Raw genomic sequence first — 26,124 nt, forward strand, 5'->3', positions numbered from 1 at the left:
ACACCTGGCTATTTTCTATTTTATGTGTATGAATATTTTACCTGAATGCATGTGCACTACATCTGGGCTTGGTGTCCACAGAGGCCAGAGAAGAGGGTGTCTGATCTCCTGGAACTGGAGTCATAGACAATTGTTAGCCACCCTGTGGGTGTTGGAACCTGAACCTAGGTCCTCTACAAAAGCAGCAAGGCTGGGCATGGTGGCATGTGTCTTTAATCCCAGCACTCAAGAGGCAGAGGCAGACGGCAGATCTCTGTGAGATGGAGGCCAGCTTGGTCTATATAGCAAGTTCTAGGCCAGCTGGGGCTACAGGGAGACTCTGTCTTAAAAACAAATAAACAGACAAACAAACAAACAAACCCCATCCCAAACCCAAAAGGTTTCTGAATATATAACAATCCAGAAGCTGATTCAAAATCAAACATATGATGAGTCTGAGGTGTTTCTGGAAGTGTTCACTCATGTTGCACACATGACTTTGTTGCAGCCTTGGATCAGAACACATGACCTGTGCTCTCTGCACTGTGCATGCTGTCATGCCATCACACACAAACAAATGCCTGATACACCCTGGCTCAGATTTGAGATGATTTCAGGTTATGAATTGCAGTGTTTTTGCCCTACATACAAATTTTTCTGCTCTTATGGAAACATAACGGTGTCATTAAGGAAAAGAGACATTTTAATATTTCCCTTCCATTATTCCTCAGCAGGAAAATATCAAATTAGCATATCTGTGAATTGTATTGTGTTAGAATGTTTGATTTTGAAAATCGCTGCTTGAAGGCTGGAGAGATGTCTCAGCAGTTAAGAGAATTGCCTGCTCTTGCAGAGGACCCATGTTCATATCCCAGCATCCACATGGCAGCTAACAACCATCCATAACTCAAGATCCAGGGGATCTGATGCCTTCTTCTGTTCTCTTTGGGCACTGCACGACACAGGTGCATTTACATACATTCAGGTACAACACTCATACACATAAAAATAAATAAATAAAATTGCTGCTTGAGGGGCTGGAGAAATGGCTTAGGGGTGAAAGTACTGGCTGTTCTTGCAAAGGACCCAGGTTTGATTCCCAGCACCTGCCTGGTGGCTAACAACCATCCACAACTCTACAACTTTTTCTAGGTGATCTGACACCCTCTTCTGGCCTCTGAAGGTATTGTACACACATGATGGTGAACTTACATACATGCAGGCAAAACACTCATGCACATTTAAATAAATAAATATAATAGATGATGAATAAAATTTCTTTAAAATTGCTGCCTGAGAGGCTGGAGAGATGACTTATTGGTTAAGAGTGTTTACTGCAGAAGCATGAAGCCTGAAGTTTGGATGGCAGCACTCATACAAAAGCTGGGCATGGTCCTGTGTATATCTGTAAACCCATTATGTAGGGGGGCAGAGACAGGGGGATCACAGGGGCTTGCTGGCTGCCAACCTAATGAACAATACAGCTCCAGGTTCAGCAAGAGATCCTGCCTCCAAAGGAATCAGTTGGAGAGTGACAGAGGACACCCAATGCCCTCCTCTGGCCTCTGCATACATGCATAGTTATGTGCATCCTCATATACACATGCATATGAGAAATGACCTTCATAGACTCACATGTTTGAATACTTGGTCCCCAGTTAGTGGTGCTGTTTTGGGACGTTTAGGAGGTGTGGCCTTGGTAGAGGACATAGAGGTGTGGGCTTTGAGTGTATATAAGCTTTGCCCCCCACCCCCACTTCCAATTTGCCCTCTCTCTGCTTGGTGTTTGAGGTTGAGGATGTGAGCTCTTGGCTTCCTGCTCCTTCTGCCACGCCTGTGTGTTGCCATGCCTCCCCACCACGATGGACCAATGGGTGCTAAGGATTGAACTCAGGGTCTCATGCTTTATGGAAGCACCTCACTGGCAGAGCTATCTTCACAACCCTCCTACTTCAAATATACCAACAAAACCAAACAAACCACCCCCACACCAAAAAACCCCACAGAATACAAAAACACCTTCCTCATGGGTATTTAATGAGCAATTTGATGCAAAGAGAAGTTCCTCTCCTCTTTTCCCAAAATCTTGCCTGTTGTTTCTTCAGGAGCCGAGGTTTTCACACACAGTACTTGCTAAAGAAAGTCACACTTTGCTGGGGCAGGTCTTGAAGATCAGTGTGAATGTGGGTTCTCTGTCTTCCGTGTTGACCACCTATCTTTCTTATACCTTTTTCTCTCCCCTAGAGCCTTTAGAAACTGACCTTGGCCAAGCAGGCCAGGTGAAGCCCTGTCACCACCATCAGTGTCTCTGAACCAGACGCCAGGCGACTCAAGCATCCCACCCCCACATATGAAGGGGCCCCGTGGGGACCTGAATGCAGGTCCCCTGGGTGTTGGAAATACCTGCTAGGTACTCAATGACTGCAGCCATGTAGACAGGTGCGCCCACGCTGATCCGGTACTTGAATGTCCCCTTCTTCAGGTAACGCATCAGTCGCCCCACTGGAAAGATGACACCGGCCCTGGCTGACCGGGACAGCTTGGACATTTTCTTCTTTCCGCTCCGGCCCGACATCTTGCCTCAGTATCCCTCTCAGCTTGCTGACACAGTGGCCTCCCGGCACTTACACAGTACTGGAAAGGAAAGAAGGAAGGATTGAGGAAGGCTGGGTAGAAACAGCAGGTGTACAGCAGCATGTGTACATGCTGGTACAGTGTCCCGCTGTCCCAGGGTGAGCCATAGATGCCAGCGCAAGGAGCTGCAAGATGAGCCAGACAGGCTCTGAAGGGCACCTACAGCCTCCACACAGATATCCCTCCCCATTGGCCACCTGAGCAGCAGAGGCCAAGAGAGGCTGTCACTGGAGAGAACAGTTCTGGTTCTATGCTCAGACATACAGTGATGGCCAAGATGTCATTTCTTTGTCCCCAGAGCCTGTGCACGCTGCTCTGTATTGACAAAGGGACTTTGCAGGCATGATTAAAGGCTCTTTTTTCTTTTATAAAAAGATTTTATTTGGCTTGGCATGGTGGCACACGCCTTTAATCCCAGCACTAGGGAGGCAGAGGCAGGTGGATCTTTGTGAGTTCAAGGCCAGTCTGGTCTACATAGAGTTCCAGGCCAGCTGGGGTTACAGAGAGACACTGTCTCAAAAATTTTTTTTCATTTATTATTTCTATTTTATGTGTATGAATGTATTGCCTGCATGCATGTAAGTGCACCCATGTCATGTAGTGCCCGAGGAGGACAGAAGGGAGTTTTAGATCCCTTGGAACTGGAGTTATGGATGGTAGTTAGCTGCCATGTGGGTGCTGGGATTTGAACCCAGGTCTTCTGCAAGAGCAGCCAGTGCTCTTAACCATTGAGCCATCTCTCCAGTCCCTCTTTTTCTTTCTTTTTTAAAAATATTTTTTGATTTATTTATTTTAATTTTATGTGTATGCATGTTTGACTGCATGTTAAGTGCACCATATGCATGCAGTGTTCACAGAGGCCACAAGAGGGGACTAGGTTCCCTGCAACTGGAGTTAAGGATTGTCATGAACTACCGTGTGGGTGCTGGGAACCAAACCCTCATCCTCTACAAGAGTAGCCAGTGCTCTTAACCACTGAGCCATCTCTCCAGCATCCCCCCCGCTGCCTTTTTCTTGATGCAGGCCCTCCCTCATATAGCCTAGGCTGCATGTATTCGAGGATGACCTTAACTCCTCGTTTTACTCCCTCCACTTCCCCAGAGCTGAAATTAGAGCTGTGAGCTGCCCCACCTGCTCCACAATTAGTCCTGGGTGATATAAGTAAGCCAATACACATTTCTCAAAAGGAAATACTCTCTTTGTACACCATGTGCATGCAGTGCCAGTGGAGGCCAGAAGAGGGTGTTAGATCCTCTGGAACTGGCATTAGAGATAGTGCCATGTGGGTGCTGGGGAACCAAATCCATATATTCTGCAAGAGCAGCCAGTACTCTTGACCGCCGAGCCATCTCTCAAGGCCCAGGAAATACTTTAACTTCACCAATAATGAGGTCTAATTATATAATCTTTTAAAAATTTTATTTTATTTTATTGTTTTGAGACAAGGCCTCACTAGAGAGCCCCAGCTGACCTGGAAATTGCTATATAGACCATCCCAGACTGGCCTCGATCTCACCAAGATTCACCTGCCTCTGCTCCAGAGTGCTGGGATTAAAGATATGCACCACCATGCCTGGCCTTTTTTTTTTTTTGCCAGAGTCTCATGTAGCTCCAGTCGAGGATGACTTTGAACTTCAGATCTTCCTACCTTCACCTCCCAAGTACTGGGATTGTAGGCATGTACCACCATACCTAGTTTTATGGGTAGTACTGGGGCTAGAACCCACGGCTTCATGTTTGCTAGGCAAGCACTCTACCAACTGAGCTACATCCCCAGCCCCAATGTAACATTCTTAAAACAAACAAACAAACACACACCCCAGGAAAGGCAGTGTTAGTGGAACATGCTAGTGCTTAGTAATGAGACAGCAAACAGAAAGCCACAGCCCTGCCCAAGCTTCTGCTCCTTGACACCGGGAATCCAGGCTGATCTGGGAGAGAGATTCATCATCACAGATGGGTGGCTTCTGTGCATTGCACTGAGGGGCAGGGCTATCATTCACTGTTATTTATGGAAGCTATCTTTTGAGTGAAGGAAAAACAACTATGGCTTCCTGAACATAGTCTTTGTAAGGCTAAAAATAATTACAGAGCTGGAATGACCTTAAACTGTTAGTTAAGGGAATATTGTGACCAAAGAATAATATCATGTATCATTTTATATCCTATATGATATATATTAGATGTGTATATTATAATAGGTATAACAAAATATAACAATATATAGTTAATTATATAGTACTATAATTCAGAATAAGAATGTTACAAAGGACACATAACAGGATCAGAGTGAAGGCAACAGCCATTTCTAGGAAATGTGTTAATGAGTCAAAGCTCTCTGCTTCAGGCCACCACATTCCCTTGAGGATAGAAATGAGAAAGTCAAATAAATTGAAATAATTTCTACCCACTGGGGTGGCATGCCACATGTCCATGAGGCTGTTTTACCAGCAGCTCATGTGGCCATGAAAAGGCTCAGAACACAGCTAGAGTGAAGACAGGGACAGCGTCAATGAATGCCTGGCTGATGGGAGAGATGCACGGCTGGGGCTACTGAGTCTGGATGGGTGTAGAAAAGTTTCTTTCTTTTTGGGTTTTTTTGCATCTATCTATCTATCTATCTATCTATCTATCTATCTATCTATCTATCTATCTATCTATCTATCTATCTATCTATCATCTATTTATCTATGTATGTGGCATATGCATGCCGCAGCATAGAAGGCAACTTGTGGGAGTCTCTTCTCTCCTTCCACCATGTGGGTCCCTCGGATTGAACTCAGGTTGTCAGTCTTGGTGGCAAGTGCCTTTATCCACTGTGCCATCTTGACAACTCTATGTTTCAATTTCCTATAGCATCTGATGACTCTGTTATGATTGAGGCATTTTACACATAAACTATGGAATTACAGTACTCATTCCTAAATCAATTTCCTTCCTTCCTTCCTTCCTTCCTTCCTTCCTTCCTTCCTTCCTTCCTTCCTCCCTCCCTCCCCCTTCCTTCTTTCCTTCCTTCCTTCCTTCCTTTCTTCCTTCCCTCCCTTCTTTTCTTTTCTTTTCTTTTCTTTTCTTTTCTTTTCTTTTCTTTTCTTCTTCTTTCTTTGGTTTTTTGTTACTCTAACATTTTTCCTCTCTCTCCTTTCCCCCGTCCTTTCTTTTTTTTTTTTTAAAAAAAAATTCATTTATTTGTATTTTACGTGTGTCAATGTTTTACCTGTATATAAGTAAGTGCACCGTGTGTGTAGTGCTCACAGAGGCCAGAAGAGGGTGTCAGATCCTCTGGAACTGGAGTTTAGGACTGGTGTTAGAAGCCACAAAGGTTCTGGGAACTGAACCCAGGGTTCTCTGAAAGAGCAGCCAGTGCTCTTAACTACTGAGACTTCTCTCTAGCCCACCACCCCCTTTATCTTTTCTAAATGGGACATCTCTATCACCACCTTGAAGGCCCAGGGAGCACTTGTAAGAGGAGGGAAGAGTTTTGTAGGAGCTAGAGGATTGAGAGGAAGGATGCTATGCTATGCACCATTGTCCTCTGGATATGACACCAACATCACAATGAAGAACATAGTAGCTGTGGCCAGCTGCGCACACACACACACACACACACACACACACACACACAGAGCAGCTGTGTCCACCTGCACATGTGCACACACACACAGAGCAGCTGTGGCCACCACACACACACACATGCATACCATAAACACATACACAGGCACACTTGCACATATGCACACAGGCATGCACACACATGCACACACCTTTCTAAAACAAGTTAGAGAATATGCAGGATAAAAGTACCAGGGTATTTCCCTAGGATGAATGAAGATGAGCCAGACATTGCCCTAAAACTGGAAATTAGGACCAGAAGAAGCAGAAAAGCAAGTGACTTTAGGAAACTTTAAGGATGCTTAAAATACTCATGAGGACAAATTAGCCAAGTGAGGAAAAAATCAAGGTGCAATGCAGACCTGTGCACCTGTTGCAGACTGCATAAAGCCTCCAAACACAGCACTTAGCCCCACCCAGACACATTATATCAAGACTTTCCTTCCACCCATTTCAGAGCTGGGGATGTGGCATCAAGTGAGGTCTACTTGAGAGATGATCAACTTGTGGGCTTTACCTAGAACGAGAGGGTTCTTGCTGCTGCTGAATGCATCGCTTAGACATGCTGGTATTTTAGGCATCCAGGTACCTACCTCCTAGGTCCTTGGGGGTGCCCTGCTCACTGTAAGTCCCCAAGGGAAAAGAGGCGCCACTGGGAATACCCTGCACCTCTAAATTCCTCCTTTGCCAGTCCACCCTTTCCTCTCACTCCATTCCATCTTGGAAGTAAGAAATTCAAAATTTGAGTGAGCTGGGTAATAGTAGTGCAGGCCTTTAATTCTAGTACTCAGGAGGTAGAGACAGGAGGATCTCTGTGAGATGGAGGCCAGCCTGATTTATACAGCAAGTTCCAGGGTCTACAGGGAGACTGTCTCAAAAACAAAAACAAAATTTGAGTGGGTCTTTCTTTCTCTACATTGTATGCGCTTGAGTCTGGTGTAGTTCTCCCCAGGAAAATTTGTTTCCATCTGACTAATAGTTAAACAGTTACTCTTGTTTACCTGCTTTAAATAGTTTGGCTCATATTAGGCATGTGCTGGGGCAGAAAGTGAATTTAGATTCTATTGGGTCAGAATTCATTTCTAGGATCTGGTTTTAGGCCCACATATACACTAATTAGATTTTATAGCCATCACAGAAGAAGCATTAAATCACAGCCCTGCCTTAAACATGGGCAATAAATTCACAATGGCCTACTCCAATAGCTATTGTATTTTATTGGTTTTTAAACATTTACTTTTATTTTATGTATATGAGTGTTTTGCCTACATGTAAGTACACCCGTGCATGCAGTGACTGTAGAGGTCAGAAGAGGGGGTCAGATTCCTCTGGAACTGGAGTTACAGATGGTCGTTAGCTGCCATGTGGGTGCTGGGATTCAAACCCAGGTCCTCTGCAAGAGCAGTCAGTGCTCTTAACTGCTGAGCCATCTCTCCAGGCCCTAAGGTGAACTTAAAAAAAAAAAACAACCCAACATTTTGATGGGGCTGGAGAGATGGCTCAGCGGTTAAGAGCACTGACTGCTTTTGCAGAGGACCTGGGTTTGAATCCCAGCACCCACATGGCAGCTAACGACCATCTGTAACTCCAGTTCCAGGGGAATCCAAAGCCCTCTTCTGACCTCCGCAGCATTGCACAACATGGGTGCACTCACATACATGCAGGCAATACACTCATACACATAAAATAAAAATAATAAATAAAATAACCCCTCCAAACCCCAACATTTTGCTATATCTAGAATTGGTATATGTGGTGCAATCTACACCACCACAGTATCAATCAGACGGGGTGTTAATGGAGTATTTTTTATTGAATAAGGAACTACACCAGATACAGTGGAATTTATGACCTTTGTTCTCACAGGTTTTCCAACAAAGTTGGACTGGAAAATTTACCATGGCTCTATAATGAAGATAGTAAATAATAAGCCAGGCATGGTGGTACAAGCCTTTAATCCCAGCACTCGGGAGGCAAAGGCAGGCGGATCTCTGTGAGTTCAAAGCCATCATGGTCTACATAGTGAGTTCCAGGACAGCTGGGGCTACAGAGAGACTGTATAACAAACCACAGTTAATTTTCAAATAGATGTGAGAGCTATGGTTCTCAAACCACTGCTTGAAGGCACCCTGGGGCACATTAGTGAGCCCAAGGGAGCTTGGTGGGACGGCTGGGGAGTTTGGACCTCTGTCATGCTCTGCTACTGCCAGCTTATCACGGCTCAGTTTCCAGATTGATTGTCCTTATTTTAATTTTCTTAAACTATTTAAAATTAATTAATTTTTATTTCATGTATATGAGCGTTTTGTCTGCATGTATAGATAGAAATGTGCCACACTCATGCAATGCCCCTGGAGGCCAGAAGAGGGCATCAGATCCACTAGAACTGGAGTTACAGATGGTTGTTAGCCACCATGGGGTAGTGGAAACTGAACCCAGGTCCTCTGCAAGAGCAGCTTGCAGACCCAGGTTTGGTTCCCAGCACTGACATGCTAGCTCACAGACAGTTTTAACTCCAGTTCCAGGGAGATCCAGTGCCCCCTTTAGGCCTTTGCAGGCATTGCAGATGTATGCAAGCAAAACATTCATACATACAAAATGAATAAATTTAATAAATTGAGCACTGAGTCATACTCCAGCCTCTATTTTTTTCTTTTCTTTCTTTTTTGGTATGTGTATGGGTTCACGTGTGTGTGTGTGTGTGTGTGTGTGCGTGTGCGCGTGCGCACACGCACACCAGAGACCAACATTGGGTGATTTCCCCAGTCATTCTCCATCTTTTTTTTTTTTTTTTGAGGCAGGATCCCTCACTGAATCTGGCACTCACTGATTCTTCTAGAGCAGCTGGCTAATGAGCCCCAGAGATCCTCCTGTCTCCACCTCCCTAGTGCTGGGATTACAGGCATGCACTGCCACACCTGGATTTTTACATGGGTGCTAGGATCCTAACTCAGGTCCTCCGGCTTGAGTAGCAAGCACTATGCCTATAACCATCTCTTCAGCTCTATTGTCTTCCTTTTGAGGATGCCACATTGTAGCAGAGCAAAATTTCTGAGTGTTGCTGTGACTAAAAGTGCCAGGTGAAAATCAATATGGGGCAGAAAATGAACAATCCACTTCTACCTCCTGACAACTTCTGCAGTGCCCAAACACATCCAGTTTGACATTCATCATGGTTAAGGCATAAACGTGTATTAAATACTTTGGATTTAACCACTTAATAAGTGGAACTGACAGGCATTTCTTCTGGCATGGTAGCCTCACTGGGACTCTGGGAATTTCTGTGTCAGGCTGACCATCCATTGATACAGACAAGTCTTCACTCATGGTGGTTTCGATTTATGATTGTTTTGACTTGATGATGGTGTGACAGCTAGATGCATTCAGTAGAAATTGTACTTTGAATTTAGAAATTTGATTTGTTTTATGCAAGCAATAATGCAGTACAATGTTCTCTTGTGTTGCTGGGTGGCAGCAAGCTGTAGTTCCCAGTCTGCTATACAGTCACAAGTGGAAAGAACCGTTACCATACAGTGTGCTCTGCTGCTAAGCTGGGATGCTGGGGCGGGGGTATGGGGTAGGGGGACTTCAATGCAATTTCTACTTGAGATATCGTCAACTTATGATGGGGCTCTTGGAATATAACACTTTTGTAAGCTGAGAGACACTGTAATTATGTCTCATTTAAGATCACTCTGAAGTAAGGAAAACTAGAAAGTTAACAGAGTTATTTATTAAATTTATTCTTTTTATATTTATGAGTGCTTTGCCTGTATGCATTTGCAATACCTGCAAAGGCCAAAAGAGGGCAATGTGTCCCCTGTAACTGGAGCTGTCAGTGCTGGGAACTGAACCTAGGTCCTCTGCAAGAGCATCAAGTGCTTTTAAACTCGGAGCCATCTCTCCAGTACCTTATTTAGTGTGCTCAGAAACGTGTATTTCTGCATGCGCCACAGGACAAACTGAGGGAGTTTGTTTTCTCCTTCCACCACATGGCCTGGGATCAAACACAGGTTTTCAGGCTTGATGGTAAACTGTCTTTACCCACTAAGCCATCTTGCCAGCCCTAAAGTAGTTAATTAAAAAATTTTTGAGTTTATCTTTAAATCTAGTAATACTTGTCTACAGTCAACAAAGGAAAGAGTTATAGTCATACAAGGAAGAATCCTCTCCTCTTCTTGCTTTACCCCCATAGATCTCAGTTCTAGAGGCAACTAAATGTAACAATTTGTTTTTGAGGTAAGGTGTTGCTATACCGTTCAGGCTGCCCTTGAACTTGCGATCTTCTTGCCTCTGCTTCCAGAGTGCTGAGATCACAGGTGTGTGTTGCCATGCCTAGCTAGCAAGCTTTACTTTTAATTCTAGTGCTCACTTTCAAACTCAGCCCTCTACTAGAACCATTTTCATTTAGGGTGATCTGTTTATGGTCCAGAAGGAAGAGCACCTCCCTTTCCAATTGTTGGTAATATTTAACTGACTGCCCTGGGAACACTGAACACATCTGTATCTACTTCCAACTCCCAGCATCTCTTACCCCATCATCATGTAAGATGAGGCTGTGAGCCCCCTATCTTCCCCTCACTCCTTCCATACTCTCACCCTACTTTTACGTCTCTCACCTGTACTTTTCATTGTCCTGGCTTGTGACAGTTTATATTTTGTTCTACAATTACAACCACATAGTTGACGTTTTTCTTTTAGGTTTGCATTAAAAGTGAAAAGTGAGGGTTTATCAAGGTCTCTTCTTTCTGGTTCAAGTGAATTATGGGCCTCACATTCCCTTCCCCTAAGCCCAGTGTTAGGGTCCTCGTGTCTGAGCTTCAAGAAGAACAGGTGGTCTTTAAAAAAGTTTTATTTATTTATTTATTATTTATATTTATTTATTTACTTATTTATTATTTAAACAGGGTCTCTCTGTAGCCCCAGCTGGCCTGGGAACTCGATATGTAGACCAGGCTGGCCTCTATCTCACAGAGATCTACTTGTTTCTGCCTCCCAAGTGCTGGGATTAAAGGCATGGGCCACCATGCCTGGCTTTGTCCAGCTTTTTAATATGGGAGCTGGGAATCTGAACTCAGGTCCTCATGCATGTATAGAAAGCAATCTAACCCACTGAGCCATCTCCATCCATCAATTGTGTGTGTGTGTGTGTGTGTGTGTGTGTGTGTGTTGCTAAAGATGGAAGACAGGGCCTCCTAACCACTAAGCAACACCATATCTTTGTAGCCTTGTTACATGTGGGCTTCTGCTTTAATTAATTTATTTTTATTTCATGTATATAAGTGTTTTGCCTCTATGTATATAAGTGCACCCATGTCATGCAATGCCCAGGGAGGTCAGAAGAGGGTGTTAGAGCCCTGAAACTGGAACTGTAAATGGTTATTAGCCACTATGTGGGTGCTTGGAACTGAACTCAGGGTCCTCTGCAAGAGCAACCAGTGCTCTTAACCACTGAGCCATCTATCCAGCTCATGAGCTTCTTTTTAGAAACACCTTATTTAACACATATGGCCACGTCATTAACACTGAACTCACTGTCAACAGGACTGTAACTGTGCCTACACGAAGCTTAGATAAAGTTTGTATTTTCTCCATAGGTCACATCACAGCCAGCTTGTGCTTGGGAACTATGCTTGTGGCCCATTTTAATTAGAAAACACCAACAAAAAAATGGGGAAAAGTGTGGCACTCTGCCCTGAAAATGATACTAGTTTATTATGCAAGATTTGAAGCAAGAAGGGAGAACTTTGCCTTGCTTATTTGCAGCTGGGAGTTTTCCCTGTTCCTTTTTCATACCATCCTATACTATGTCTGCAGATCTCTCTAAAACTACTATTCTCTTTTCAAGTTGGTTTTCCTTAAACATCTGGTAATCTTTGATTGTGCATTTGGATTTAAGAATGAAAGTCCCAACTGATTATCTCACAGTAAAGAAGAGCTTTCTGTAACTTGTTTGGTTGGCATGGTTTTTGCTTGGTGCCTCTGGGTATGTGTACAGGTCGTGCCAATAAAAAGGCATTATCTTAGAATGTTCCACTAGGAAATGAAAGCCCCCATGGGTCAGAATAAGTGGGTTTCAAATTAAAAAAAGTTATTTATCTGTATTTTATGTGTATGAGTGTTTTGCGTGCATATATGTAAATATACCACATCCAAGCAATGTCCACAGAGGCCAGAAGAGGGCATCACAGTCTCTGGAACTGGAGTTATGGGTGGTTGTTAGTTGCCATGTGAGTGCTGGGAACTGAAGCAGGTCCTCTGCAAGAGCAGCCAGTTCTCCTAACAGCTGAGCCAGCTCTCCAGCCCCTAAAACAAATTTTGTGTGTGTATGTATGAGTGTGGGGGTATGCTTTTAATCCCAGCACTTGGGAGGCAGAGGCAGGCAGATCTCTGTGAGTTCAAGGCCAGCCTGGTCTACATAGTGAGTTCCAGGACAGCCAGAGCTACACAGAGAGACCCTGTCTCAAAAAACCCAAACCAAGTGACTGGAGAGATGGCTCAGTGGTTAAGAGTACTGGCTGCTCTTGCAGAGGACCTAGGTTCAATTCCCAGCACCCACATGATGGCTAACAAGTGTCTGTAACTCCAGTTCTAGGGGATCCAACGCCATTTTCTGACCTCCTTGGGTACTGCATGACACAGGTGCACTTACATGCAGGCCATACACTCCATACACATGAAATAAAATAAAAGTAGTAAATAAAATATTTTAAAAATAAAAAAGCAAACCAAACAAGCAAACAAACAACAAAACAAACAAACAAAGCAACAACAAACAAAATAAAGTTGGCTATTTCTCACCCAAAGCAGCTCACTCTGCAAGGGCATGGGCTTTCCTCTTTTCTCTCCTCCCTTTGGGGTTGCAGTGTAATTTGAAAAACTGCTCATGGGAATCCTGTATGCTACTGCCATGCAAATGCAGGCACTTGCAATTGGACTGCTGTATTAATAAGCTGCATAGTCTTGATACAAAATTCCATAGTCTTCAATGACCTCCTGATCAGTTTGTTTCCAGCAACTCGCCTGATGATAAAGTGATCTGAAATTCTTTTCGTGACATTATTATTCAATATCAAGACAGCTCAGCCATCTCTCTTTACCAAAACACTCATTTCCAGGCTGATGCTAGTGTGGTTTGTTAAGGTGGTAAATGAAAGTGACTCTTTCAAGTGGGTGTGGTGGCCTGTAATACCTACATCTGGTGGGGCAAAAGGATCCAGAACCATCATCCTCAGCGATATATGAGTTCCACACCAGCCTGGGCTGCATGAGACCTTGTCTCAAACAAAACAAAGCAAAACAAAACTGGGGGCTGGTGAAATGGTGGGGGTGCTTGCCTCCAAGCCTGACAACATGAGTTCACTCAAGGCACACAAATACACACTTAATAAACAGTTGCTAAAAGCAGAAAAAAGAGAAACCTCTTGTGTCTTGACATAAATGAACATTTAAAAAAAGTTAAGCTTCTTCCAAAGGAATTTACTTATCTTAGTTCTTTAAAAATATTTTTATTTATTTTTATGTGTTTGAATGTTTTGCCCACATGTATGTAAATGCACTCATGTCATGCAATGCCTGAGGAGGCCAGAAGAAGGTGTCGGATACCCTGGAACTGGAGTTATAGACAGTTGTTAGCTGCCATGTGGATGCTGGGAACAGAACCCAGTTCTTCTGCAAGAGCAGCTGGTGCTCTTAGCACTGAGCCATCTCTCCAGCACCGTCTTACTTCTTTTTGAGACAAGATTCTGGTATGTATTTCAGGCTGGCCTGCAACTCTCAATCCTTATCTAAATTTGTGTGTGTGTGTGTGTGTGTGTGTGTGTGTGTGTGTGTGTTTGTATCTGTCACTGTGTCTGTGTCTATGTGTAGTATGGGGGATTGAACCCAGGTCCTTGGTGATGCTGGCTGTGCTGGATAGCTTTAGTGTCAACTTAACCCACCTGGGTTGAGGAGCCTCAGTTGGGGAATTGCCTCTATTGGACTGGCCTGTGGTCATGTCTGAGGGGCATCTTCTTGATGAGTGATGTGGGAGGGCCCAGCCCACTGTGGGTGGTGCCAGCCCTGGGCAGGTGGGCCTGTGTTGCATAAGAAAGCAGGCTGATGGGGGGCCAAGGGAGCAAGCCAGTAAGCAGCGTTCCTCCATGGCCTGTGCTCCAGCTCCTGCCTCCAGGTTCCTGCCTTGAGTTCCTACCTTGGGCTCCTGGATGAATTGTGACCTGGGATATGTAAGCTAAATAAACCCTTTCCTCCACAAGTTGGTAGTGGTCAGAGTATTTTGTCACAACAATGAATAACAAACTAGGACACTGGCCAGATGCTTTACCACTGAGCTACATTGCCAGTTCAAGGCTTTAAAGAAGACTGGAGCCTTTAACCCTAGCACTCGGGAGGCAGCAGGTAGGCTCTGAGTTTGAGGCCAGCCTGGTCTACAGAGTGAGTTCCAGGCCAGCTGGGGCTACAGGGAGACCCTGTCTTAAAAAAGACAAGAAAGAAAAAGAAAGAAAGAAAGAAAGAACGAAAGAAAGAAAGAAAAGACTAGAGGTGTGGGAGGTACAATGGAGGGTTAGGGCAATCATTCTAGCCAGGTGTCTAGGCGGGGTTTGTTCCTGCAGTTGTGCCATTTTGCCAAAGAACATACGATTACAAGACCACTTTAAGTTATTCTTTGGAGCTCCTTCTCGTCAAAACTATACAATCTTTCACATAAGTTATCCAGAATCTAGAAATAAGAAGTCTTTCAGCTTTTGTTGTTGTTGTTTTGTTTTTTTGAGACAGGGTTTCCCTGCAGCTCCTGATGGCTTGGATCTTGACATGTAGACCAGGCTGGCCTCGAACGCACAGAGATTTGCCTGCCTCTGTCTTCTAAATTGGGATTAAAGGTGTGTGCTGCCACGCCTGGCTTCATTTAGCTTTTTAATGATGAAAAATCAATGATCCCCCTCAAAAAACCCTTTAAATTACTGTTTTCTGAAATGTTCCCAGTGTCATCTCCAATGGATTTGTGGACTGTTTTGAAACTGTGATAATTTATCCAGTATGCTCCTGGTTGGTACCTGTGACCTTCCCCCTCTGTTGTATTGTGCTTCAGAACACTGTAGATTGTAAATATTTATGAAAAACGAAGTAGACACCACCATGTACAGCTTTCCCCTGTCAGTTCAAAACTGTCTTTTGGGAGAATCAAATGAGATGAAATAGAACGAAATAAGACATAAAGGAATCCAATATGAGTATACAAACTATATGTAGAAATATATTTTAAAGGGAATGAAATAGGAAATAAAATCATAGACAGCGTCACACCTGATAGAATTCTAACATATTTTGGTGTGTTACCCTATAATAATAGTTTGTTAGCATTATTCTGTCGCTGTGAAAACCATTTTCAGTAACACCAGCTAAATCACTTCCTGTATTGCACTTCCATTTATGAACTCCAAGGGCAAGCCATTATTGCACAAGTAATATATTCCAAACCATTTTCTTGCAGGGCCATCTTTAAGTGAGTGAGAACAGTCAATAATTTTATTGTCATATATGTTAAAACTCAGTAACAATCTATTGCATAAAGAGCAACATCAAATGCAATTTCATCAAAATGACATTAACCAAATTAACCAACCATGAACATGAGAATCAAGCATTAATCCAATTGATTTAAATTATACTATTGGATAACAAATCATTACCTTTTTAAAAGGGCTTTCAATTCATACCATGGGATGGGAAACTCATATGGTCTTTGTAATTCAGAGGCAGAGAATGTGGGCAGCCTTGGTCATTCCAGAGGACCTGAGCCCAGATGGAGCCTGGGTGGGTAAATTTAAGATTTCTCCAGGACTTGAGGACACTGTTGCTTTGTGTACGAGAGGCATGTGTGTGTGAGCATACATGTGAAGGGCAGAGGTCAACCTCAGAGTCATCCTTCAGGAACGGTGCATCTTGTTTTTTGAGACAGGGTCTCTCATTGGCCTGGGGTTCAACTATTTGACTAGGCTGGTCAGCAAACCCTAGGGATTCACCTGTTTGCAGCTCCCCGGCACTAGGATTACAAATAGGTGCCATCAAACTGGATTTTGTTTGTTTACTTGTTGGTTTTTTGAGACAGGGTCTCCCTGTAGCCCCAGTTGGCCCAGAACTCTCTATGTAGACTAGGTTGGTCTCTGTCTCACAGAGATCTACCTGCCTCTGCCTCCTGAGTGCTGGGTTAAAGACATGGGCTACCACACCCAGCAGAAGCCTGGCTTTTCTTAATTCGGGTTGTGGAGACTCAGGTCCTCGTATTGCATAGCAAGAACCTTGATAACTGAGCCATCTCCCCTGCTAGACATTGTGACTTTTAGACACATTTTCTTGTCTTTGTGAAACCTAAGCGATGATTTTCTTAAACAAGAGAAAAGAAGTTGTTGCAATGTAATTTCTTCCCAACTAGCGTTATGCTGTTTTTTAAAAAAATATTTTATTATTTTTATTTATGCATATGAGTGTATTGCCTGCATGTATGTAAGTGCACTATGTTGTGCAATGCCCATGGAGGTCATAAGAGGGTATCATATGCCCTGGAACTGGAGTTATGGATAGTTGTTAGCCTACATATGGGTGCTGGGAATCAAACCCAGGTGCTCTTAACCACTGAGCCATCTCTCCAGCCTCACCTTATGCTGTTTTAATATCAATATGTTTGGCCACTAATGGTACTAGCTGGGTGAGAAATAGTTAATAATTTTTAAAATTTGAGTTCAGAATGCACCCCAGAAGAAGTCAGCCAGAAAATAGCCAATCTGCCTTTTGAATCTATTTATCTAAAGTTTTATTTATTTATTATTGGTGTGTGTGTGTGTGTGTGTGTGTGTGTATGTGTGTGTGTGTAGTGTGTGTGTGTGTGTGTGTGTGATGGGTACACATGTCACATTGTGTGTGTGGAGGTCAGAGGACAACTTTGTGGAGTCTGTTCTCTCCTACCTTTATGCGGGTTCCACGGATGGAACTCATGTAGTCAGGCTTGCGCAACAAGTGCCTTTACCCACTGAGCCATCTTGATGGTCCTGAATCTATTTATTGATGGAAAATAAAATACAAACAAAACCCTCAGTGGGTCTAACCTAGCCTCTGGTACAAGTTTCAGGTTCTCTCAGGTTTTATTTTGGAGGGAACTGATTGCTTCAAATCAGCTATCAGGTGCACCCACAGAAGCCCAAGTCAGGTTCCAATCAGGTACACTCAGGTTTCCTTCTAAGGTTTGGACCCCTATTAGCAGGAACTCAGAAAAAAATTGGGAAATTCCCTAAGCTTCTGCAAGAACATGCTGGCTGGCTAGATTTTCGAGTGCTATGAGGGATAGATCCTTCCTTCTAGTATCAGGACTAATTGTCCCCAGCTGACCTGTGGATTAACCCCAGTTGTTGTCCTAGTAGACAGGAGAGGAGGAAGGCAGCTCTTTCGTGGACATGGCTTTAAATTTTCTTCACTTAAGAGGGAGTATCAGACCTTCTCTAGCTCAGATGTAACAGGTTAATCCAAAGATCCACGAACTGGGAGTTTCTACTCTTTCCTGATCAGATTCCAACCTTGACATAAATGTCTTGTCTTGGCTGTGAATTTAATCTTCTCTGGTCTTTGGTTATTTTTAAGATTAAGTCCTGATCCTGATCCCCAGATTTATCTGCCATTTGAACTGTAGAACAGACAGCTCCCTGTATGCAAACAACAAATCCCACCTTCTCCCACAATCTTTTTGCTCTCTGAGGATGGACAAATGTGAGTCATAGGCAAACTATCCTGTTTAGTCTAAATCTGATCATTTCTAACTATGATGGAATTTCTGGCGAGCAGGTCCTTTGGGGTCTTGGGCAGAGAACTGGCTTTGTCTGAGTGAAGATGAGCGGTTCAGGTGGGAGTGAAGGATGTGGATTTATGGTCAGGTATCACCAAGTGTCTGCTTTCAGACCACACATCAACAGTCTGTGCTAAGCATATCTGTTGTTGGTCCTCATCCCTTCTCCACCTGTCCCCTGCCCACACCTCCCTGCTGTTTTCCTGTCATTCAACCCTCTTGTAGTGAATTTTCTTTTGATTGTAGGATTCCATGTTGTTGATGGTGGTGATGTTCACAGATTATGCATGTGTGGGTCCCCCACAGTTCCTGAGCGCTTGCACCAGCAAAGAGCTTCCACTGGCCACACCGCATCATTCCCTCAGGGGACCCAATAGTGCAAGAGCAGCGAACCATGGTGGAGCCTCCAGTTTGGCACTGACCAGCTGTGAGTAGCCCTTAGGCTAACCAATAGATTTTTCAGAACTCCTCTTTGGCTTAAGCAAAGGTTTACAGGAGCTCTCACAATGTAACAAGATGGGAGGGGGCTGTTCCGGCTAGAGGGGAAGGGAAGGGGAAGGGAAGGTGCTAGAAATCTGCTTTGTGCTCTGCTGAGCTCTACCTGAGAACATTACACCTACTGACTTCTTTATTTTAAAAAAATTATGTGTATGACTGTTTTGCCTGCATACATGTAAGTGCACCCAAGTCTTACAGTGCCCATGGAGGCCAGAAGGGGGTATCAGATCCCCTGGAACTGGAGTTATGGATGGTTGTTAGCTGCCATGGGGGTGCTGGGAACTGAAACTGGTTCCTTTGCAAGAGCAGCCAGTGCTCTTAAACTGCTGAGCCATCTCTCCAGCCCCCCATAACTGCTGACTTCTGAGGTCCTCCACAAAGATCTTCATACATAAGTCCACCTGACCCTCACCTATTACAATCACAGAGATACAACACTCAGGAAAAGCTGGTTACACCCTGGAGTTTTCCTTCAAAGTCACTGTTGCTGTAACTATCACTGAAAAGAAAAACCAGGCCTCCTTAATTTTGTACTAGAGCTGTTTGGTCTCTACCTGCCAAGATAACCATCTAGCTTGTCAATTGCAGAACAGTTAGGGTAAAATTCTGTTTAGCTGGGGAGATGATGCGGATGATAAAGTTCAGGCCCTGAAAACCTGAGGACCAGAGTTTGGATCCCTAGCATTAAAAAAAAGAAAAAAAAAAAAAGAAAAAAAAATCAGGTGCAGAGGCATGAGTCTGTAATCCCAGCATGGGGAGGCGGAGACAGGAGAATCCCTGGAGCTCACTGGCTACCTATCCTAACCAAATTGGACATCTCCAGGTTCGGTGAGAAATTTTGTCTTAAAATATAAGGTAGTAGGGCTGGCAAGATGGCTCAGGAGGTAAAGGCACTTGCTGCCAAGCTTGATGACCTGAGTTCAATCCCCAGAACTCACATGGTGGAAGGAAAGAATGACTCCTGAAAGTTGTCCTCTGACCTCCACATGTGTGCCATGAAGTGTATATACACACATAGAGTAAATGTAAAGTAAATTACACATAAATAAATGTAAATTAAAATGATGGGGAGCAATTGAGGGAAATACCCAATGCTGATCTCTGGCCTCCACAAGTACAGGCACAGATGTGCATATGTACATGCATAAACACATAATCACACATACAACACATACATGCACACATACACACAGAGCCCCGCTCCGTGGTGGGGTGGGCAGGGAAATACTTGAATTGATTATCACTTCATTGAAATTCTGCAAGAATAATTAATTTGGAAGTTGACTACGCTGATGGTGTGTGTGTGTGTGTGTGTGTGTGTGTGTGTGTGTGTGTGTGTATCTTATCATCTGACTTAAAAGCTTTTGCTGTCTATCACAGAAGCTACTGAGCTTGATTTCTCTGTAGACCACCACAGCTATTCAATATGCTTTATGGAGGAGTGAAGGTTGCTGAAAATACAAGTTCCATCATTTTGTGCAGTATTGCCCAGCAAGCCTGGGTTCCAGGAAGATTTGCTTGATCTTATATCCTTGTCCTGTTCTCATGAAATCAATCACATTTAGGCATCTGAACTATATCTCTAAGACTCTAGCCTCTCATATCCAGAGTCTTTGAGCAGACTGTGTTGCCATTTTAGATTAAAAAACAAAACACAGGGGCTGGAAAGATGGTTCAGTGGTTAAAAGCACTGACTGCTTTTGCAGAGGACTCAGGTTTGGTTCCAGCACCCACATGGGGACTAACAACCATCCATAAATCTAGCTCCAGGGGAATCTCACACTCTCTTCTGGCTTCTGTGTGCATTGCATGACACAGGTGCACTTACATACATGCAGGCAATACACTCATAGACATAGAATAAAAATATATGGGGCTGGAGAGATGGCTCAGCGGCTAAGAACACTGACTACTCTTGCAGAGGGCCTGGGTTCAATTCCCAACACCCACATGGCAGCTACAAACCGTCCTTGACTTAGTTACAGGGGAATCCAATGCCCTCTTCTGACCTGCATGACATTGCACGACACAGATGCACTCACATACATGCAGGCAATACACTCATACACATAAAATAAAAATAAATAAATAAATAAAAAGGCTAAGACTGGTAAGATGGCTCAGCAGGTGAGGGTGTGTGCTACCAAGCCTGAGATCTGAGTTTGATTCCCAAGACCCACATGGTGGAAGGAGAGAGCTGACTCGTGCAAGTTGTCCTCTGACCCCACACGCACTCAGTGGCACACACACACACACACACACACACACACACACACACACGCACACACACACACACACATGCACACGTGGATAATAAATGTTAAAAAAACCAAAAAGACCCCAGTCAGTTTAGCTAACCCTGTGACATCACAGGATTGGCTAAAGTGTATGTCCCCAGATGGTGGTTGCTGTGCATTTCTAAACACATTTATGTCAAAGCATGGGAATTTTGACTTGAATTACTTACTCCATTTCTGGTCCAAATTGGCAATGCCAGTCAAATAAATCGGGCAAAGTATGATGGATAGAGAGATGGCTAAATGAACAGTAGGGACTTCAGAGACACCGCCAGATTTATCTTCCTTAACACTTTGTGCAGAGGCAGTTTAAAGCACCTGCTGTGTGGCTCCATCAGATTCTCTTGATTTGTCATTTGTCACAGCAGAGTAAAATAGTGATGCAAATAAACAAATGAGCAGTTTCATAAATAAAAATTTGCATACAATTAGCATAGCCCAAGAACCACTGGAATGAGAGGACAGAGTACTGACAGGCTGCCTGGGTTGAGTCCCTTGTGTGGTGACTCTGGGCATGGCCTCAGCCTCTTTTTCTGAAAGGTGGGTATAGCAACAGCAGCTATCTTGTGGTGCTGGAGTCAGAACGAAAGGAATTCATTCATATAAAGTGTTCAGAATAGAACCTGACTGGCACCACTTAATCAACATGAACTTTTTTTTAAAAATATATTTTATTTATTTACTTATTTATTTGTTCATTTATTTTATGTGTATGAGTGTATTGCCTGCATGTAGGCAGGTGCACTCATGTCATGCAATGCCCAAGGAGGTCAGAAGAGGGTGTCAGATTCCCTGGAACTGGACTTTCAGACAGTTGTTAGCCACCATACAGGTGCTGGAAATTGAATCTGGGTCCTCTGCAAGAGCAGCCAATGCTGAGCTATGTCTCCAGCCCCAAGCTCTTTTAATACTTTTATTTACTCATTCTGTGTGTGTGTATATATATACATATATGCATATATGTATATATATACACGAGGACAGAGGATAACCTGCAGGAGGTGGTTCTCTCTTTCCGCCATGTGAATCCCAGAGATCGAACTCAGGCTGTCAGTCTTGACAGCAAGCTCCTTTATTGCTGAGCTATCTTGATGGTCCTCAGTATGAACTCTTATGATTAGTTTCTTTAAAAGAAACCATTCTCTTTTTGTAAAAAAAAAAAAAATTCTCTCTCTCTCTCTCTCTCTCTCTCTCTCTCTCATGTGTGTGTGTGTGTGCTTCTGCTTCTGTGTGTCTACATGCATTGTTGTGCATGTGGAAGTCAGAGGACAACTTTTGGGAGGCAGAAAGTGGCTTGTCATGGCCACACAGTCTGTGTGAGATCTCATCCTAAACACCCTGCCCCCAAGCTCCTGGACCCTTGTCTGGAGCTGTTTCTCCTTCATTCTGTTACAAGCTTCACCCCTCACAGCACTGTGCATGGTACCAGGGACACAGCTGACATTCAATATATATTTCTCAAATGTGGGCTGGAGAGATGGCTCAGGGGATAAGAGTACTGGTTGCTCTTCCAGAGGACCAAGGTTCAGTTCCCAGAACCCACATGGCAGCTAACAACCATCTGTGACTCCTGTCCCAGGGGATCTGATGCCCTCTTCTGGCCTCCATAGGCATTGCATGCATGTGGTGCACTTACACACATGCAATCAAAACCCTCATATACATAAAATAAAAATATTTTAAAAATATTCCTTAAATGAGTAAGCAAAAGAAATCACTTAGGTATCTTGTTTCAAAAGCTTTTTTAAGGCCGGCAAGATGACTCAGCAGGTAAAGGTGCTTGCCACCAAGCCTGAAGACCTGAATTTCATTCCTGGAAGCCACATGGTGGAAGGAGGGAATCAGTTCCTGCAAGTTATCCTCTGTCTTCCACATGTACTCTGTGGCATGTGTACACACACGCTAAATAAATAAAATGTAATAAAAATATTTTTTAAAACTTTGAAAAAAGTATTTTTAGCTTCCATCTGTATTTTGGGAAGTGAAGTATCTTCTCAAATACCTATCTTTCCCTCCATTTTAATTCCTAAGAGACGTCTCAGAGTGTGGCCAAGGGAAAGTCCTCATCTTCAAGCTGTTGCTCCACTCCTTAAAACACTGTTCAGTGCTATTAGTGGACTCCATGGGCTAGGGATGTGGCTCTTTTAGAGTGCTTGCCAAGCAGCACCAAGACCTAGGTTTGATCCCCAGTACTTCATAAACCAGGCATGGTGGTGCACATCTGCAGTCCCAGCACTGGAGAGGCAGAAGCAGGAGGACCAGAAGTTTAAGATCATTCTTAGCTCTATAGGAAGTTCAAGGCCAGCCTGGGCTTCAAGAGATCCTGTCATAAAACAAAACAAAAACCAAGAAAAATAGACAGGTCCTATTCCTTTCTATTTGCTGATTTCCCCCTTCCTCCTAAATTTCTCGTGTAAGATATTCACAGAACGATTGTGGAAAAAAACCAAAACCAAAAACTGTGAGGGAGAGTTCTTCCATTCATCCTCAACTGGAACTTGGTAGGGTGGGTGGGACCTCTCAGCCTTGCTGGGAGCTTTACACAACCATGTTGTAGACAGAGGAGGACATGAGAGAGCGCTCAGGACTGCCTTGACACCAGCAGCTTCTCCACCGCATCCTGCCACCTTTCCTATGAAGCCTAGCCCAGTTCCTTCTAGCCCGAATCCTCTTCTCACTTTAAAAATATTGTGGCATTTGTGGTTTTCATTCACATGCTCTGTCAATCATTTCTAAATTACTAAGTGCATCTAGTTGTCCTAGCAATCCACAAATTAATTCAAAGTATACACATCAACTATCACCACAGTCACAGGGCATAAATGAAAGACCTTCTAGACTTGCTCCAGTTTTGTCTCTTTTAGTGGCTACCTTTGTTTGTTTACACTGTTTCAACCCATATATATAGTATTTTAATTTATGGAAATCTAGTTTTCACTTTGTTTTACAGCAACAGTACCACACAGTATTATGTTCTGCAATCATCATCTTCTTCCTCGCCAAAGTCTAGGGTGTCCTCCTCCCCCTCCTCCTCCTCTTCTTCTCCTCCTCCTCTTCTTCTTCCTTTTTAAATAGCATGCCTTGGTGATCTTTCTCTGTTTCTATATATTTACCCTGGCTTCATTCTTTTTATAAAAATTTGTTTATTTTTATTTTATGTATATGAGTGTTTTGCGTGCATATATGTAAGTGCACCACAGTGCCCATGGAGGCCGGAAGAGGGCATCAGATCCCCTAGAACTGGAGTTATGGATGGTTGTTAGCTGCCAAGTGGGTGCTGGGAACTGAACCCGTGTCCTCTGCAAGAACAGCCAGTGCTCTTAATTGCTGAGTCATCGCTCTAGCCTCCGCTTCCTTCTTTTTAACTGATGCCTAACATTGCAAAATATAGATGCACCAGTGATTATGTAGCATTCCTTACTTATTGCTGTTCAGTTGTTTTCAACATTGAAACTACCAGAACTCTGCGATGAATGTCCTTACACATGGAACACATATGTGTGCCTTCTTTAGGATTTATATCAAGAAATGGTGTGCTGGGCAGCAAAATGGCTCAGAAGGTGGAGGTGCTTGTAGTCAAGCCTGAAAACCTGAGTTTGATCCCTGGGACAAACACATGTACATATACCACATACACACGCACACACAAATAAATGTAATAAAAAATTAAAAAAAATAGTGCCCACCTGCCCTCTTGATTGCCTTTATCAACACCCTCACCTCTAGGCAGAGTATGAAAATATCTGCTTTCCTACTAGCTTACAGAGGTCACTTTTTACCACTTTCTACATCTCCTAGACCTGTGCTGGGAAGCTTTCTGGCATCTGTGCTGCTTCCCCCATCCAGAACTCTATGAGATCAGTGAAAACTTGCTGAATGATTCCTAACCAAACATTTTTTTTTTCTCAAATCTTTGCAATATATGCTTTCCTAAAGCACTTCCCAAGACTTCAACTAACTTTGAGGTTATTTCTTCAGAATGAAAAACATTCTTAAGACAGTTGAATTTTTGCACAGGCCTCGGGGTAGGTACAGATAGCTTCCATTTAAAGCTGCCTGCAACAGAACTCACCTTCTGCTATGCTGACAGGCGGCAGATTAAACAGACATGGTTACCTCAGACAATAGCTAGCAGGGTGTCCCACTGGCCAGGGTACAGCAGACCAAAGGCGGCTGGGAAACCCCGGGAACTAGACAGAAGATGGGGTAGGGCCAGGTTCCTCTGGATCCACAGAGGTAAATTCTCTACAGAGTTCTGAAATGGCGCAAAGCATGCATAGTGTCTGAAGGCTGAGGGTGAAGGGACCCAGGTGAGGCAGAACTGTGTTAGAGCAGGAAAAACCAAAGGAGAGGCAAACAGAGCACACGAGATGGGATTTGGATGCAGGCAAGAGGGAATTTTGAAGATGTGGATTATTTTATTAAGATACAGTTTCCTACAACGCAATTCCAATATTTCAATTCCAAAATAGTAACATTTCTGAAAACCTAAAACACAGCAAATTCTGGAGTATTCAGTTGCCAGAGTTCCTTAAAGGGGATTGGGGGTTAGCTTTCAGTGCGGTGTGTGTGTGGACTGAGCATTACGCCCGGCTTAGTTTGTTTTGAGACAGCCTAAATGAAGACATCTCGCTCTTAATATCGTTTTCTTTTTCTTTCACCTACTGAACCATTTTAAGTGGCAACTGCACAACCGGTTGAGGGTACAATCGTATTTCAACACAAACACATGTGATTGAACTGAGACCATCGTTTGCCATGGTGGATTGCAGGCTCAGGAGCTGGGGTACTGCCCTCCAGTCCGGGCTGCGGAGCCTGGTTCCCATTGTGCCCCAACACACAGGGGGCCCGTGCTTTGGCTTTTTGGCCCCTTTCCACTGGTCCCCTATACTCTACACCCACCCCTTGGGGCCCGCTGCCCAAACGCTGCAATAAATGGCCAGGCCTAAATTAGGCCCACGGGTGGCCCACTTCACCCAGGCACAATGAACGATGCAAAGCTCGTGGAGACAGGCTCATTCGGCGTTGGGGGGGGGGGGACCGATGCCCCTTTGGCCATTGTTGAGAGGAACAAAGAGGGCAGGAGCTGAGGGCGCCCCCATGAGGAGAGGCGTGGAGAGACACCCTTGGGAGCGATGGCAGGCTGGCGGGCAGGAATGGGGTGCACCTGGGTGGTGCGCTGACAGCTTGGGAAGCAGGGTTGCCTCCCCTCGGCGGTGCCCGGGGCAGGCTTTTTCTGAATTGACTTTTATTCTCCTTTTCTTCGTATTATTA

The 26,124-nt window shown here is 43.9% G+C and overlaps 1 protein-coding gene across 1 annotated transcript in view; it reads right to left on the bottom strand.

Moving 5' to 3' along the window:
• Nucleotides 1-26,124, bottom strand: part of LOC103729722 (core histone macro-H2A.2) — a 67,325-nt gene that overhangs the window by 39,864 nt on the left and 1,337 nt on the right. Inside the window, exon 2 of the mRNA XM_008827794.1 lies at nt 2,383-2,613. Within this exon, the coding sequence (XP_008826016.1) occupies nt 2,383-2,554 (172 nt within the window). The 5' untranslated portion in view covers nt 2,555-2,613. The remainder of the gene's footprint in view (nt 1-2,382; nt 2,614-26,124) is intronic.

This window comes from Nannospalax galili, unplaced genomic scaffold (genome assembly GCF_000622305.1).
Source record: "Nannospalax galili isolate Female #2095 unplaced genomic scaffold, S.galili_v1.0 scaffold853, whole genome shotgun sequence".
In the NCBI taxonomy this organism is placed as follows: Eukaryota; Metazoa; Chordata; class Mammalia; order Rodentia; family Spalacidae; genus Nannospalax; species Nannospalax galili.